At 32.7% G+C, this 18,486-nt stretch overlaps 1 protein-coding gene across 1 annotated transcript; it reads right to left on the minus strand.

Annotated features, from left to right (window-relative positions):
• Window positions 1-10,615: 10,615 nt before the first annotated feature.
• Window positions 10,616-18,156, minus strand: LOC134706207 (uncharacterized). Its single transcript, XM_063564946.1, has 6 exons — window positions 18,095-18,156; window positions 14,599-14,907; window positions 13,607-14,068; window positions 13,012-13,071; window positions 11,944-12,028; window positions 10,616-11,110 (listed from the first exon to the last, which is right to left on the minus strand). Exons 3-6 carry the CDS (start codon window positions 13,770-13,772, stop codon window positions 10,693-10,695), a joined length of 729 nt encoding a protein of 242 aa, XP_063421016.1. The 5' UTR covers window positions 13,773-14,068; window positions 14,599-14,907; window positions 18,095-18,156; the 3' UTR covers window positions 10,616-10,692.
• Window positions 18,157-18,486: the final 330 nt, after the last annotated feature.

Below are 18,486 nucleotides of genomic sequence, written 5' to 3' on the forward strand. Positions count from 1 at the left end.
CTGATTAAAACAGCCCATTAAATATATAAATAAAACTGCGGTCTATATTCCAACGACAACATGACGGTGCATGATAGTTCTTTTATTATACTTTGCATATGCCAACAACGGATTTATTTTACTTTGATCTTCAGTTATATATATCGTGTATCTATTTTGGACAACCGCAAATGCAAAAAATAGTAACTTGCTTTCATTTAAAGTTTCGTTACGTTTACATGGTAGGTGGTACAAAGGAAACAAACTATCTTTCAATTTGCTTTTAACTCTACTAAAGCAGGGTTCTTGAACCAAAATTTATAACAAATAATTGACTATTTCATTTCACGTTGCATGTTCGCATTATTTTAATTCGTTTGTCTTTTTTTTAAACTTTGAGTGCACTTGCTTTTGTGCTATCTACTACTAAGTATTTTATATTTTTATTTCATATTTGGTATTTATAACTTATGGCACATAAAGTGTTCGCACATCTCGCAATATCTGAAGTTTGCTGTAATGCACTTTTATAAATTTTACACAAATTAGAAAACTAAAACTCCTTTCAGTCGAAAAATCCAACTGTTACAAATAACACTTTATAAATTTCATGTGTCCGGAGCGCTTTTTTTGGACTTACCCTTATATGAAACGATCAATCCGAATAATTGAGAGCGAAGTATGTATAAGAAACAAAAACAGTTGAAGAGCTATATGTAAAAAAAAAGACATAAAACAATAGCCAAATCAATTTAATGTAAATTTTGCCAGAATGAGTTGAGACCTTTGTTTCTCTAGAAAATTATAATTGGAGAATTTATGAAAGGTGCGTTATAAGTATGTCAGTATCGAAGTACTGATTGACTACCTAGCTTGTAAGCGTGACAGTTCCTTGACAGTGAGAAGACCAGTGTTCTCGAAAAACTCAGTGTTTGTTTTTGTAGATCTCTAGATCTCGATGAAATGTAGCATGCTTATGACTATCAAGAACTCTCATCTAAAATTATTGAACGGATGAAGCTATAAAAATCTGTTTGCATAGATTTTTACAATATAAAAATATTTTCGTCCATAAAATAGTTTACATGTTTTAGCGCATCTTCTCGATTTATGATGACTGTAAGTTAAAATGAATTTCAGAATGATAATTGTTTTATACAGTTTAATGGATGATTTTAGATTTGTCATTGTGGTTTCAAAAAAGCAATTTTTACCTAAATAGTAAGAAGAGGTATTTTTGTATTGTTCTTGACTAATGCACTTGTTGGAGACTTATTCGTATGAGGAAATATCTACAATAGGAATTTAAAACGTCTTTGGCTATGTAGGCCATGTAACAATGTTGTTAAAATCTCATTTAATATGTGATCTCAACCTTTTTTATTCTATTATTAATCATTCACCTTCCTGCACTTAAGAAAATTGCATATAAAAAATATCATCTCCGTCTTAAATTTATACCGTTCGTACGTCAACAACATTGTTTTATTATTAAACATTCTTAATATTTCCTTATTTTGATAAAACTATACAATTCTGTGTTATTGAATTGCTCTTTGATAAAATCAGTACACAGGAAATTAGTTTTTAACAAAATGCTGATAGTGTAAACCGAATGGTTGATTGGTACCTACTGTAAGTTACTAACCGTACTGTCTACATAATTATGATTCACAAAATCAACTTCACGTAGTCACCTGTCTGTTGCCGAATCTCACAAAGCTGACAAATTTAATATCTATTTATTAACATCAACTTCAACATCAACATTTTGTGACTAATTCTGAAAATTTGAAAGCCAACATGGTATGTTTGTTGATCAACATTTGTAGATCAGCATTTGATGTCTGCTTTGATAAGACAGATCGCTACATTATGTGATATTACTTTACTCTTGAAAGACGTGCGTTGTTTCAGTAAAATATGTTTTTGTTGTACAGTTATCTTGTTTTATTTCAGAACTATCAAGAATTTTCAGAATTTGCAGTACAGCATTCAATTCCAGTGCAAATAGAGAAAAAAGGTGCTATTTTAATTTTTGTTTGGTTAAGTTCACATCAATTGTCAGGCCGCTCAGGCGACTTTCAGAATCTGTTCAAAATTACTTGGAAGGTACATGATGTGTGAAGGAAAGCGCTGCGATGTGTTTCGTTATCTGTAATCAAAATAAGGTATCCAAAAACACGAATGCCTAGTTATCATAATATCATCATAGACTGTATGGTTCAGATTTCTGCAATAGTATCTGCACCCAAACATATACAATCTGGAGATTAAATCTACCTATGAAATATGTCACTTCTTTTTAATTAAACTGAAGTTCGTGAAATTAGGCTAAAGTTCTTGCAAAGCGAATATAGATGCGAATAATGTTTCACTGACAGAACGTTGAACTTGCTACTCAACACCGAGGAACTGCAAAAAAATATCTAGTTTTTAAACAACAGACATGCAATGGTTCGTTCTTACCAGACTAACTGTATACACATTTGTTTTACTAAATAACCGGTGGGGAACGAACACGATGTTATATGTCACCTTATATGCATGTAACTTATTCTCCTTACTGATTAAAGAAACTGCATATTTAATAGTAAACATTTTTAACACGACATTATTCGATTCCTGTTTTTATATATATACACCTCTTAAAAACTTTTGATTCATGATATGAATGAAATCATTTCACTAGGTGAGAGCTGAGAACCATATACCACTAGGAAAACCGTTCAGAAGCCTGTTACATTCTTTTCGACAATTGCTTTTTTTTTATGGAACAGATTTATCTAATTTATGCGATTCAAGATTCGGTCGCACTTGCTTCTCGGATAGCTTTTTGAATTTTGTTGACTTCTTGTCAGAAGCTAGTTTCTGTCCAGATAGTTACACGTCACCAGCTATCGGCATTTTAAAACAGAATAATGAACAGATATGCCTACATTGTTCGCTAGCAATGTTCTGTGCAACACAAGACCTCAGATCTCTGAGTAAAGATACAATTATTTTCATGTGATTTAATATTCTATTTGATTTATTTTCAGTTAAACATGAAAGTTAACTTCAAAAAAAGAATCGTTGACACTTTATCTACAAAACAAGGAAACAACTATTGGGTGCGCACGACGAATCTAAAATTGAGCATATGCTATGCACAAGGACAATGTTGTACCGAGTTTAGTAACAATTGGTGACTTTAAAGCGTCACTTAAAGAAGATTTTGGCAAATTATAACTTATTTTACTTCAAAATCTTAGGTTTCAATAATGTTAAGCAATTTATGATGCATAGTTTATTTATTCCGCTTTTATAGGTTTGTAATCTAGTGATCCTGTCTCAATCTCTGCTTCGCGTCAGTAGGTTCTACTGTCAAGCAGTGAACCAGTACGAATAATGAAAGGACAACGCAAATTACATGACACAAACTAAATCAAGGTCGAAATCTTACTAATTTTACAATCGGCATTTAAACAACTTCACACGTTATGATGGCGTCATTAAAGATCTTATTTATGCGTAAATAATAGTAACTATACTGATGAAATCAAAACTCTTTAAAAAGAGAAAATATTCATTCATTTTCAAACTTAAGAAAACTATTATATCAGATAACTTGGTGTACTAACTGAATAAATGTTTATTATGCATTTCAAAAAACCACAACAAATTTCAAGGTAATGGGTTTTTTTTATTGCTAGCGTATACATTTTTACATCTTGATAAAACTGATAAATAAGTTTGGAGACGTAGAAATGACATAAACTGATGCGTCTTTTAGAAATTAGAATTTAATTCGTACAGGCAAGAGCTGTTTCAATTATTTTTATTGGATGTTATCTCTTTTTAATGAGAACTATATATGCATTGCAAAATCACCATACAGAAATCGTTGAAAAGCCAAAAAAGAACATACATGAAAATTATGTGATATTAGTTGCATCGCAACGTGCTTATATTGTTGAAGGCTATACGGTGACTTTTCATGGTTCATGTTGCTGTCCTTTATGTGACGATAGGGTATCGGGGATTGGGTGGTAGGAGGAATTTGGAAATTGATAAACTGGTTTGGTAAAGACCTATAATAAGTATTCTTAGGAGTAGCCTAACCAAAACCTCACTGAAAAGTTCGTTGCAAATTATACAGTTCAATCTGTTTCTCATAGTAACACAATTTTAAACTGAATCGTCTCTGAAAAAAATGAACAATATGGTTTTTTTTCATTGTGCAGGATCTTAGGTAAGACAATTGTAAAAGAAAGGAGTGGGTCAATTACAAAAACTATAAGTTGTAGGTTAATGCGAAATTTACGTTGCAAAGTGCAGACTAATAATCGAGTCAAAAATGGAACAAACAAACGTACATACAGATATATAGAAATTGAAGCAATTTAAATTTCTTGACGGTTAAACTAAGCAAGGCTATTTGGTCTTTATCAAGTATTTTACTAACATTTAACCTTTTAGACTTTAAAACGAGCCTGTATAACTAGATGCTGAATTGAATGTAATAAAATGCAATACCCGGATAAACTAACGGACTTGTTAAACGTCACCTTCTTATTAACGGACAGACATTTCAAGTACCAACGAGATTTCAAAATCGCTTTAGTCATCTCGAATATGTTGATCCTTAAAGCATTTCATATGCGTAAACGAATATTGCATTTGCGACTAAAACTATATTGCATTTAACGATTCAACATACTTAACAAAAATTGCGCACTAGAATAGCTTTTTGAATTTTGTTGACTTCTGGTCAGAAGTTAATGTCCAGATTATAACACGTTATTAGAGAGAATAGATTTACGATTCAACTTTAGTCTTACTTAACAAAAATTGCGCAAAATAAGAACTTTTTTGGTCGCAAACAAATCTGATAGGCCGAAAATGCAATAAGCTTGAATATCTGCAAACAAACTGCGTTATGTGTATTAGAATGGGTTCTAATACAATATCAGTTTTAGTTGAAAAACGACCCGAAATATAGGCAATTGATATTTTTGAAAAATTTCGTGATTCAAGTCAAATTGCAATGTGCACGGAATATTGAATATATATATATACTTTGAAATTTTATCAATTAAATGTTACATAATATATCCTACCCAATTCAACGGATGGTGAAATTAATAGAAAAAAAACATTTTATTTCAATTTTCTATACTTAATTCTACCCACGCCATATAGCCGGTGTTTACACCAAATGATATGGATGCACAGATGATATACTGTTCACATTTTACGTGGTAACCTTAGAACCTTATCAGTTCCGAAACTGACAGAAAAATCATAAATCATGCACAATTAATATTCTGTTTCAACTATTTAAAATTGAGATAACCACAGAGAAAATCACGAATGCAATTAAAATGAACAAATGTTGATTACATCATATAAGACTGGAAATCCACTATAAATAAATATGTTTAAAAATGGCCATAGAAAAAAGTCCTTTTGGATTATTTTTTTAACTTTAAAGTCGTTTATTAAAAAAGTTCACAATATATATACAGACGTTACGCACAGTATTGGTGCTACGTTTGTAACGTCAGAAAACGTTCATCGACGGAACATTGAGAGAACGTTTTTAAAGCCTGTGTTAACGTTTGCATCTAAATCTTAGCATCCCACTTTTTCTCTTCTTCTTTTTTCCTTTCTTTCTTTATTTTATCTTATTCTTTCAGTAGTGGTTAAATTTGTTTTGGCCGGCAAGAACGTAGTTTATGCATAAAAAAATAAAATGACAAAATAAACGTTTCGTTGAAAATCACGGAAAAACGTTACAAGATTGCACGGTAACAAATCAGACTAGACATTTCGATTTTCTTATTATTTTTTTGTCTTTCATTATTTATTCAAAATTCCTTTTATATGAGAAAGACTTTCAAAAACACATTACGAAAACAATACATAAATTAAAGAATAAGATACACAATTCATTTATATTTGCGTTCGAATGTACAACATCTTTACGAAAACGTACATAATTTGTGCATTTAGCACACGGTAACAAAATGGACTAGACAAGCAAAAAGTTAAAATTCGATTAGAAAATTCCACTTCCAAGCCATATTTTTGTACTATTTGTAAACGGTTATAAAAGCACATTAAGAATAATTGTTTTTTTTTTCGTTTATATATTATTGCATTCTATAAAATTTCTTACCGTAGAATCTATTGTAATTTTCCCCCCTATTTCATATGTCTTGTTTCATCCTCTTATGAACATTTCAATGCATCTTCTAACTCGCATATTTGAAAAAAATGCCCAAAACGTCGGATGCGACGTCGAAGCGAATTGTGCTAAAATTTCGCATAGAATTTCCCGCTAATTTGCGTGCATAAATAAGATTTTCTGATTCAAATTACTAAAAAAACTCGATTTCCATGTTACAAGTTATGCTCATTTTTTTGACGTTTTTTTCCCTTTAGGGTTATTTGATTTTATTTTATGTTATAATTTTATTATTTCAAAGATATTACTATAAAACTATAGTCTTTTAGACATTACATATCATACCAGTTTTCATTTATTCTAAAAGACATGCTCAAATTAGGAAGAAAAAACGTGGAACTAGTATGGACATACAGGTGTCTGACTATCAAACAGCATGAGCGACATAAAAAATAATTCTTCGGATCTCTCCACATATCATTGTTTGGAGTAAGAACGGTAACTCTAGTATAACATAAAAAACTGCTGTAATGATTCTTTGTTCATTTGCTATTTGGTACGGACCTAGTCCAAATAATTATTACTTCTAGCAATGCTAATTTTACGTCGTCGTAGGGAAGGCGTCCAAGAAAACAAATAACCTTGCCAGACGTCATAATTATTTGGACTAGTATGGACCATATTATGCTTTATATCAAGTTCACGTATAAGGGTTGATTAGGCTTGTCGAAACAATATGCATAGATGTACACATTTCATATTTGAAAGGCTTTTGAAGTGATCAACTGTGACTACTCACACCAGGTATTAATGCTTGCATCAAATTTTGATGATTTTTCAATAGCTTGTTCAAATTATTTATATTATTTTAATGATAAGTTAATGTATCTTTTTATTAATATTTTCTTCATAATAGTCTACTAAATATGTATAAACACAATTTATTTGTATATAAACCCAAGGAATAAGATAAGTTGCATGTTCTTAAAAGACGACAGAAAAATTAAGCAACGTTTTTACTCTAATATTATTGAATGGTTAATCATGAAAGTTTGCATAGACGACACTCATAAAAAGTGATTTCATAGTTTATCAATTCCCTTAATATTTCTAAAATTTAGGAGTCATTGGATGTTCTGAAGGTGGTTTAGTTCAACAACACCAAAGTAATGCATTTAAACGTTGATGTACGTAGTATAAACCATACGTACTAAACCTCTGTGTCCATTTACAAATGAATTTGAATTTCCAATTGAGCCAACATATCGATAGCGACATCAAGTTTTAGAAACGTCGAATATTGTTAAAAATCGTGGGTTCGCTGCAGTTTTTTTTTTTTATAGAACTTTCAAAATGCATTGCTTATAAAATTTATGTATTTCAAAATTAAACTCGCCTTCTGAGCCAAGATATCGGTGCTGATAACAAACGAGTAGAAACACCAAAAAAACTTAAGACGCTTTTTAAGCCTCATCTATATAATAGATATTTCAATAATTGTCTACTTTCCTGCAAACATATAACTGTACGTGCCCGTGCTCGACATTTTTCATTGTGGCTCACCGACCTCGTAAATTTTAAGAGCGCTACAACAAAAAAGTAATTAAACGAAATGTAATAAATTAAACAACATCAGTAATTATAACATTCTAACTTAAGCATACAACTTAATTAAAGATAGTAATTGACCTAGCTGCTTGAATGATGAGGTCCAACAGTTTCTTCAAAAACCTGTCCATGTTAATTGAGCAGACGGTTTTCTTCCGAGCAGGTTCTACAAGTGTCTACTAGTCTCACCTAACTAGACGAACCAGAATCCTTATAAACCACATCCAATGACGGTGTACAAATTAAAGAAAAACAACATTAAAGGCAAACTCTGCGACGGGTACTGATGTCAAAGTTCATTAAACGAAATAAAAATAAATCATAATAATCATAAGTAAGCAACGAACTTTCGGTGAATCTTTGATTCTTTTTGAAAATACAAGTAATTAAAAAAACAAATATAAGATATATGAAAATTAACGAATCAGATCAAGATGTTGTCTCGTGTTTATGATTATAAGATCAGTGGTCCAAAGCAACAATTGTTAACATCGTCATTTACTTATTTTCATTTTTATTATCTTTTTTTATTTTCTGAATTTACATTCAAATGTAAAAAAAGGTTTTGGTTTGATGCTCTCATGAAAACATCGCAGAAAGTCTGAACAGTCAGAGATTGCTCTGACGTCCGACAAGCAAGGTAGTTCCTTGTTTCAATATATAAATTATAAATTCTTTTCAAACTTTTCCATTCTAACAGAACTTTATATTTGTTTTTCTTTTGGAAATTGCAAAACCACTGTCGTAGAAATATTTAGATAATTTGTGAAGAACTCCCCAAACTTGTGGTCTCGAGCATATGTTGTAAGGTGTTTTCGGGGCAATTAATTGCATCTTGCATTTCTATATTCCCTTTTATCTTCGTTTTTACACCTCTTTACCCTGTATTGCAATATATGATCATATATTTTTGACAACTGTATTGTTCAAAATAACTTGAGGACACCATTTTATATCAGATAAAAAGAAAAGGGTATTTCATTTTGTTGTTAAGTTTTCTTCTTTTTCTTAAACTGTAGCAGGATCTGCTGACCCCTTTAAAGCACCTAAGGTCAACAACAAAATTTGGTGGGGTTCATGTTGCTCAGTCTTTAGTTTTCTGTGCTGTGTTTTGTGTACTTTTATTTGCCTAGTTTGTTTTCGTTCTTAGCATTGGTGTGGTCAGTTTATTTTTGACATATTGATTTGAATGTCTCGCTGTTATCTTTCGCCCCTCTTTTATCGGACAACATACAATCATAACAAAACATGATTCAGTGCATATTCATCTTCTTTTTTTATTGTTCTTTAAATCTGATTTATTGTAAAATAATGATAGCTGTTATCTGTAGAATCGATGTTTAACGACTTAACTTTACTTTTATGGACAAAATAAGACAGTAAAGTAGCCTATCTTAAGCTTTATAACTTTTAGTAATAACACAGCCTTTTACGGAATTAGTATATGACGCAGCTACATACATTGCATTAATCTTTTATATCATATTTCTTTTCAAATCCAATTCTGTTTATACAAATATATACTAATAAATAATAATTTCAAAGGCGATGTTGGATTAGATTATTGTATTCGAACAGCTTCAATGGCGTCAGTTTGACCTTTGAAAATATATGTGTTACCAAATCGGATCCTTAAATACTTTATAGTTTTACCTTTATGATAATTTGAAGTGTTGATGTCAATGCTAGGACGACTTCTTTCGAACATTGGATTCGATGGTAAATCTATATAAGATTTGCTTGCAAACCTAACGAAGAAAAACTTGCCAATTATTTTGTCAGTATAATTGGCCTCTGATCTATCTATTTCAATACTCTGATGTTATTTTTTTCCTCATAAAAACCTGTCAAAATCGTGATATAGTTATAAATGATTCACGTATCAAGCTCCATTGTGAATTTTTGTTTGCTTTTATCATGAACTTCTATTTTTTACTGTTGTTCAATCATTTTTTAGGCACAATGTGACTAAAATTACTGTCTACATTGCATGCTCCGTTGTGTAGTCATGACAAACTCAATACTTTTATATTGTTGATCTAAAGATTTCCATATTTATTTTATCATAAATAGTGCTCATATGTGATATGTGTTCTTGTTGGTAAATGTTGTTTAGGCAGCATTCAGATGGAATAACTGTACAAAAAAGACAGGATAAATGACATCTTATTTTGGAAGAGTATCATTTGTAGAAAAAAAGAACGGTGCATGACATTAATTAAAAGTGCACACTGATGTCCAAATTCTGACCACAAGCTAGCACCAATAGATACGTATAGTAAACTCTTTGCAGTCAAGACGAGTCTCAACTAATCACTTTTAATGTACCTATGTAAATTTTGTAAGATTTATGCTGTGCAAATGATAGGTCTTGACCATTTTCTTGTATCTAAAACTGAAAAATAAAAAGTTCATAAAAACTGAGTTTGAAAATTAGCTGAGATTTGTTTTCCGTGACCCTATATGAATCAGGTATACACATTAACCTTGGCCTGTAATGTGTAATGGTTTACTTTTATAAATTGTGACCGTTAGATGGAGAGTTGTCACATTGGCACTCATACCACATCTTCCTATATATACATATATGGTAACGTTGCATATGTCAATGAGACATAATTAAATGACACACATACCCACAATACATCTAGAAATTAAAATTGTCTTTCAAACCGAGTCGACTAATGTTCAAAATTCAACAAAAGCACATAAAGTAGCAAAATCTGCCACTAACCCCATCATCACAAGGGACACATACACAATACTATATAACTAATGACGATCATTGAAGAGGTTCGATTATCAGTAAATTTTTGACCAAAATATTCTCTGTAAAACTAAACAAAAATGAGGACAGGCAAATAACTTTTAATATCCCTTATATATATGTAAACACACACTATATACATTTGGCAATATAATGATATACGTCTTCAGTGTCTTTTGTACTGGAAATAGTCTGTATCTGATTGTTGTGAGTTGTACCGGGAATTTCTATTGGAAACATAACTGCTAGCTTTGCTTGGTTGAGGTGCCGGATATTTCTTAAATCCGGACAGTCCAGCATATTTAGAGTCCTGGTTTACTCTGTTCGGACTATGTCTAGGAGTAGAACTGGTTCCGAATGTCGATTCTCCGTAAGTCTTGTTGTTAAACCTCTGGTCTTCTACTTCCATCATTTCATCGGTAGTAGAATCCGATACCTTCCGAATCTTTATAAAATCCTGTGTAGCTATCGACGACGGTACATCATTAATAAAACCCGTGCTATGCACGAAATCATCGCTACAGAACACTGTAGAAATGGCTTCTGAAGTTAAATCAACGTTCTTTCGGCTCTTATATAGAACCCTAAACAAAAACAAAATAATATTACTAGTAATAGTTTGTATAGAGATTTCCTTCAGACCATTTGGACTAGTGATATGAACGCACAACTTTATTAGCAGGTGCTTGTTTTGAATCTAACTAGGCATGTAATTTTTTTATTTATCTAATTATAATCATTTAATGATGAATATCGATATTTATACTAAAACTAGAAGAAGAAAAAAACACTAACAAAAAAGATCGACCTTTTTAAGATCTGATCGGTCTTTGGTCCAGTGTAAACGGGTAAGATCGATCTTCAATCGGACTTAAAAAGTCTACCTCTAATGGTGGTTTTAAAAAGATCGATCTTATTTGAATCGATCTTTTTTTCAGGTGTTTGTTATATTTAGATAGGAAAATAAAGGTCTGACCGGTTCTTTTTATGTTGTATAGTGTAAACGCACTAGATTAAATAATATCGATCTCAATTGATCCTGCTTATGCAATGAAAACGCGAACTGGTCTTTTTAAGGTCGATTCAAAAAAAGATTGATTCAATTTCGTTGTCAGTGTAAACGGGGTCTTAGTCGTGATTTTTTTACGCTTTCAAGTAAAATATTTAGATTGGTTTTCCCAAATTTTCTGTAAATTGTAAATACTTTATTATACACAATTGAACAACTTTTTATATCAACAGCAGACCCACAATTCAACCTATTTTTATCATTTAAATTGAAAATATCAAAGGATATCGCATTCAAAGTGAAATATTGCTTAAAAAAGGGGTACTAGATTGCCTGTCCTCATTTCCGTTTTTACCAAATAATGTTACTGTTATAATTCGTCCATATTATATTTTTTTCTAGAATTACCTGATAATCATCAGAGCAATGATGATAACCGCCAAAGCAAATAGGGAAATTGTTATTCCAAGGGCTATCGTGGAATTGGGATTATCTGTAAATAAAAATTATAAAAATATAAACTGAATCATATGATAAATTCCCATCCTACAATTTTGAATCAACTGCAAAAAAAACAGACTGCCAGCTGTCAATAGTTATAAGAAGATGTTGTATGAGGGCCAATGAGACAACGTTCAATAAGTAAAAAGTCTAGTAAAAAGTAAACCAAGTACGGTCTTCAACACGGAGCCTTTGCTCACACCGAACAGCAAGGATTCAAAATTACTAGTGATAAAGCATTTAAAGAGGTCTAATCTATTGAAAACGAAAAAAAGAGAAACTCGTATGAACCACATCAACAAACGATAACCACGGAACAAAATGTTCCTGTTGAGTGCTCTTGTGTTTGTCCGTATACCTGTCACATAGTTGTCATTTCAGCTATATATTTTTTAACATTACCATACAAGCGTGAGGTTTGGCTAACCATAAAACCAGAATTTAATCCCTGACTTTTTTTCTAAAAAAAAATGTCTTGTAGCAAGTCAATAATTTGAGTCATTGATAGCTGTTATACAAAATCAAGTAGATCATTTCTAAGTTTGTATGCGTTTGTTTTTTATGCATGTCAGTGATTATGTTGTTCCGTTGTCATCCTCTTATAGTTGATGTGTTTCGTTTGGTTTTAAATTGTAATATGGAGTTATTTATCTCAATCGATTAATGACTTTTGAACAGCAGAATACTGCTATTGCCTTTATCCAGGACATGTTTAAACAGATGCAGCGGGGTTTAACGCTTTGACAGGCGCCAACCTTCATCATAACCTGAGGTAGCTTTCCTACCTTGTCTTATAATATTGACTTACTTTTCTATATTAAGCAGGTAATGAGATATTAGTATGACTTTTGCTCTATAAATTGAGATACTTTTGGTTGAATCATAAATTGATGTTCCCCACCCCACTTTCAGTCTAATCTTACACTACTGTTTATTTCGTTAGCTTATAAAGTTGAAACAACGATGACAATTTACCTTTCTTTGTATTTTCTTGTTTAACATCAACAGTTGGAGATGTCGACAGATCTTTGCTATCTGTAAAAGAAAGAAAAAATGTCAGAAATTGTAACTTTATTCGGTAATACCATGTCGTTTTTTTTATACTGAAACAGGGAAACATGCGAAAATAGCTGCTGATTATAACTCTATGAACATTTTCTAAAGATTATTTAGCATCAGTTCATAGGATTACTAAGTGTTGACCAAAACATGATAACACCACAAGCTTTTGCTTGGATATACTTGCCTCATTTTCAAAAAATTGATATCGCTGCATTTTTTTTTCTCGCCTTGTTATTTGATAGACAAGATAGTAGTAATTAACATTTCACCACTGTTTAAGGTGTGTCCGTGTTGGCTAATCTTTAGTTTACCATGTAATGTTTGTTAAACTATTGTTTGTCTTTTCGCATTTTTATTTATTTTAAAATAGGGCTATGTGTTCTTCAAATTATGTTTTACCGTCATAATATTAACTGAAACTTTAATACTGTACTATATCATAGTTTTGAAACATATGTAGATCTTAGTAACTAGACCAACACTGATAAAATGAAAGAAAGTTAGGTACCTGGTGGCTCTGACACGTTCGCCTTAAAAGTTGTTAAACTGTCTGCTATGGTATAGTGAACTTTACTTGGCACAACCGAAATCACTTTTAAGATTTTTGGGGTGGTATTCGAAAAATTGAGTGGCAATATACTTTGAAGAGCTGATGTTGAAGATAAGAGTTCCATGTTTGTTGTGATAAAGTTTGGTTCTTGGCTACTAAACAAAATTTGATTATTCGGGGAAACAAATCCAGACGAGGAACCAGTTGTATAGAAATTAAGATTACCAGTTGTTTGAAGGTCGATTTTGTTCGAGATAACAACCCCTGATACATTTGACAGCGTCGGGGTATAACTGGTAAACGGTGAAGATTCTGTTGTAGACGGTTCTAAATTTGTAAGATAGTTTTCCGTTTTGGTTGATGGTTTCTCTGTCGTAGTTTGTCTTCCCAATTCGGTTGTAGATCCGACTGTTACACTATCTAAACATAAACAAACAAAAAGTTGCGTGCAAATATCCCGACGAAGTTAAAAAAGGATAACTTGCAAAGTATTCGTAAGTTAAATACTTATTCTATACTTGCCAGCTATAAGAATTAATAAGACCAAATTTACTTGACTTTAATGTATTTTCTATATAAAAATCCTCTTACACAATTTGACTGTTTATTTGTTTGTAATTTGTGTTTCAGATTCATTCTGTGGTCAAAGATACTTAGAATAATATTTTGAAGTACTACAAGTTTGGTAGGCACATAGCAAATTTTAGGAGAAATAAAAAAAAACATGAATTGCGAACAGATCTGTATAGTCTTGTTTAGATATGCTATCATTTTAAACTATGTTCTCAAAAAGATCTTGTGTGTTTGCGGGTTTATCATTTGTCTTGAATATTTTGATACTTGAGACTCATTAATCACACCAAGTGATGTTGTACTTTGACTTACTACATTATATATATAACATCATTATCATTGTTTTGTGTTATGGTGTTAAGTGTTAGTTGTTGTACCTTTTCTATTCAAAACAATGAAAGTCGTGTTCCTGCACGAGTCGTTCCTCGCAAAACTAAGTATATACTTGTTTCCTAGATGTATAGCAGTTTTGGTGACATTTAGACGAAACAATGCTCTTTTACGACTAGTCGTGAGATTGTAAAGTAGGCCGGAATTGCAGTCTTGAAGCCATAACGAAGGGCTGCACTCCAATGGTAAAATAAGAATGGTTATTGAATACAATGAAGAAGCATTTTGAAATGCAATGTTTTGAGTTTCTTTGCTATTGATCTTGAACTGTCTGTGTGTTGAATCATATATCTGACCTGTTAAAATAAAGATATTTAGTATTTCATATTGAAACTACATCGTATTTAACCTAACTCCGATTATTAAAGTTAGTTTATTTAAACATTGATTTGACAATTCATCAGAAAGTAAGAACTGCTCCCTCTTTTATTGCAAAAGTTGAATTTTAATTCGTATAATGATATGTCTCTGTGTAATATAGTTCTGTCCTTTATGGTACCGATTTTCTACTATAAAAATGTAGTAAATCGAAGTACCATACATTCTGCAAAGTATGTTTACGAACTAAAACAACTGCGTTCAGACAATAATAGGACATTCCAGATAATTGAGGATACTAATCCGACTTTTTCACTTTTCGTGTCGTATCGCTGTCTAATGCGGGGTTCACACATTGCCGATTATTGCTCCCGATTGAGATCAGACAGCAATACGACACGAAAAGTGAAAAAGTCGGATTAGTATCCTCAATTATCTGGAATGTTCTATCATTGTCTGAACGCATTCGTTTTAGTTCGTAACAGATTCCTACGGATCGGGAAGGGTCCGAATAGTTCGGCAAAGCATCCCGACAGTTAGGTGCGTCCCGTAACATTCGGGGCAACTCAGCCGATTTTGTCTAGTCGGATTACAATCGTGGCTATGTCGTGACAGATTCTGCTGTATCGGATCGAATTCCGAACAATGTCTTGTGTATTCTGGACGGTGTCCTGTGGAACGGGAATGATCTGGAGTAATTTTTCATAGTTGTTTTTCTGCCGATTGAGTCCAGATTGCATCCAGATCTTGTCGATTGCGAACCGTTTTTTGCCGAAACCGTTCCGAAACAGTCCCGTTATTAATACGAAATTCGTCAATGATACCCACGTCAGAGTCCCGACAATTACAGAATACAATACGACTGAGACCAGACAAAGCCGTTTGCAATGCGATAGAGCGGACTATGATAGGATTACGTTCCGACAGTACTTGATCATCCCGAATATGCCGACAGTTTTCGAACGGATAACTTCCGTCAGCGTCGGTTCACTGTCCGGTCACTGTCTGATCTCAGTCGGATAACATTCGGTAGAGTCGGGACGCAGTCGTGACAGACTCGGTCGAATTTTACCTGGCGAAAAATACAAATCGGATTAGAAGCGGATTCAGAACGGTATTATCGGGACTAATTCGCTTAGAAACGGTTGAATATCGGTGCTTCCTGAATACTATCTGATTGTTGTCGTGATCAAATTATTTTTTTTACAAATTTTAATTTAAGTTTGAATTTCCATCCACGATTCACAGGATCTTGATCAGACTTTTAATAAATTTTAATCGGGAATGGTCCTGTCAAGAACGGTAGTAAAAATCGTGAATGTGTGACCCCAGCTTAATCTAAAACTGGAGCAATAATCGGCAATGTGTGAACCCCGCATTACCTGGTGAAATTCGATCGAGTCTGTCACGACTGCGTCCCGATTCTTCCGAATCAAATTCGATAGAAATCAAACAGTGACTAGACAGTGAACCGACGCTGACGGAAGTTATCTGTTGGAAAACTGTCGGCATACTCGAGATGATCATGTACTGTTGGAACGTAATCCTATCACGGTCCGCTCTATCGCATTGCAAACGGCTTTGTCTGGTCTCAGTCGTATTGTATTTTGTAATTGTCGGGACTCTGACTTGTGTATCATTGACGAATTTCATATTAATAACGGGACTGTTCCCGAACGGTTTAGGCAAAAACGTTTCGCAATCGGCAAGATCTGGATCGAATCTTGACTTAATCGGCAGAAAACAGCAATGAAAAATTTCCCAAGATCATTCCCGTCCCACAGGACACCGTAAAGAATACACAGAACATTGTTAGGATTTTGATCCGATACCGTCAGCATAATCTGTCACGACACAAGCACGACTATCATCCGACTAGACACAATCGGATGAGTTTCTACGAATGTTACGGGACGCCCATATATAATTGTCGGGGTGCTTCGCCGAACTATTCGGACCCTTCCCGACCTGTAGGAATCTGTTACGAACTTATACGACTTTGTTCAGCTAATGATAGAACATTCGAGATAATTGAGGACAGTAATCCGACTTTTTTCATTTTTCGCGTCGTATCGCTGTTTGGTCTCAAACGGGAGCAATAATCGGCAATGTGTGAAAGTCGCATACGAGACATAGTAAGGCCGTTAGTTTTAGGCCCCACATAAGGAACATAATAAGGCCGTCTCATTGGCAATAATACCACATCATCTTTTAATATATACATATGTAGTAGAAATAAAATTAGTAGTGAACTTCTTTTTTCAAAGTCGAAATTTGGCATTTCAAATCTGTAAATTTCGATTTTAACTCGAAATTTTAACTTTTAAAATCTCGAAATTTTGACTTTAACTTAAAACTTTGACATTCTTTGATCTTGAAATTTATTCAAACCAAAAATTTCTGTCAACATGCATGTTCTTTCCGAATGAAAAAAAATCAAATTTACAATTTTTACTTATTCGGAATTCAGAAATTTGAGAAGGTCAAAAATTTGGGAGTCAGTCGAAATTTTAAAATCTGGAATGTCAAAATTTCGAATTTGAAAAATATTTCATTACAAATTTTATGTTAACCATGTCCCTAATACGCTTTCGTAAGAAATACTTTGAAAAAACAAGGGTTCATGCTTTTTATTAGATATATATATACTATTGGGAGTAAAAAACCAGCGAATTGATCTTTTGATAATAAAAAACAAATGTTTGGACTTTAACGGTGCTTTTTTGTGGACTTTAGCGGAACTTGTTATTGTGGACTTTAACGGCGTATTCTTGTGGACTTAAGCGGAGGTCATTTTGTGGACTTTAGCGGCGTTGTGGACTTTAGCGGAAAATTGTTGTGGACTTTAGCGGTGTTGTGGACTTTAGAGTAATTTTGGACTTTAACGGTGCCACAATGGTATATTCTACTATTAAATGTATTGTGTAGCGTGATTTTCGATTAATATTCATTTCAGTGTTTTGTAACGATATTTCATGATCTTTATTAAAGGTTGCATTGCACAGAAATTAACAAGTTACCGCGACCAAATTAAACGTAATTCATGGCTAACAATTTCGGCCATGTATATATAATAAATTGTTTTTAGATTCGGACGCATTTTTGAGAGAGAATCGAATTTCACAATCTGTATACATTTGTTAGTTAATACATATTTTATCTTACCGCTGTGGCATGAATGTTTGGTACCATTAGTTACATGTTTGGTATTAATACTATTTACTGCATTGCCTGAAAAATAATACCGGGATTTGAAGGTGTTATATCAGAATGATTTAAATATCACATGTGTATGTATATACTAGTATACGGACAGACTTGGCTATCGTGTAAAAAAGCTAACATCTAGAGATGCTTGAGAAATTCATGTTCAGTGGCAAGTATCATGATCAGGTTCATAAAAAACACGGGATGTTATATGGTGCATATGGGTGCAACCACGCAAAATCAGTAAGTCCCTAAAATGTTAGTTAACAAGACACCGTAGTATGAACCCTGCCTTTCTGAAACCCCTTTGGCAATAGTGTGTCTATATCTCTAAAACACCATATAAAGAA

The sequence above is a fragment of the Mytilus trossulus genome, chromosome 1 (genome assembly GCF_036588685.1).
Source record: "Mytilus trossulus isolate FHL-02 chromosome 1, PNRI_Mtr1.1.1.hap1, whole genome shotgun sequence".
NCBI lineage: Eukaryota > Metazoa > Mollusca > Bivalvia > Mytilida > Mytilidae > Mytilus > Mytilus trossulus.

What these genes read in the sequence shown, in the direction of transcription:
- LOC134706207 (XM_063564946.1), bottom strand. Translation starts at nt 13,772, where the DNA reads ATGGAACTCTTATCTTCAACATCAGCTCTTCAAAGTATATTGCCACTC. An exon ending in GAACGTGTCAGAGCCACCAG is followed by an intron (nt 13,072 to 13,606) that starts GTACCTAACTTT and finishes TTTCTTTTACAG; the next exon opens with ATAGCAAAGATCTGTCGACA. An exon ending in ATTGCTCTGATGATTATCAG is followed by an intron (nt 11,111 to 11,943) that starts GTAATTCTAGAA and finishes GTTTTTGTTTAG; the next exon opens with GGTTCTATATAAGAGCCGAA.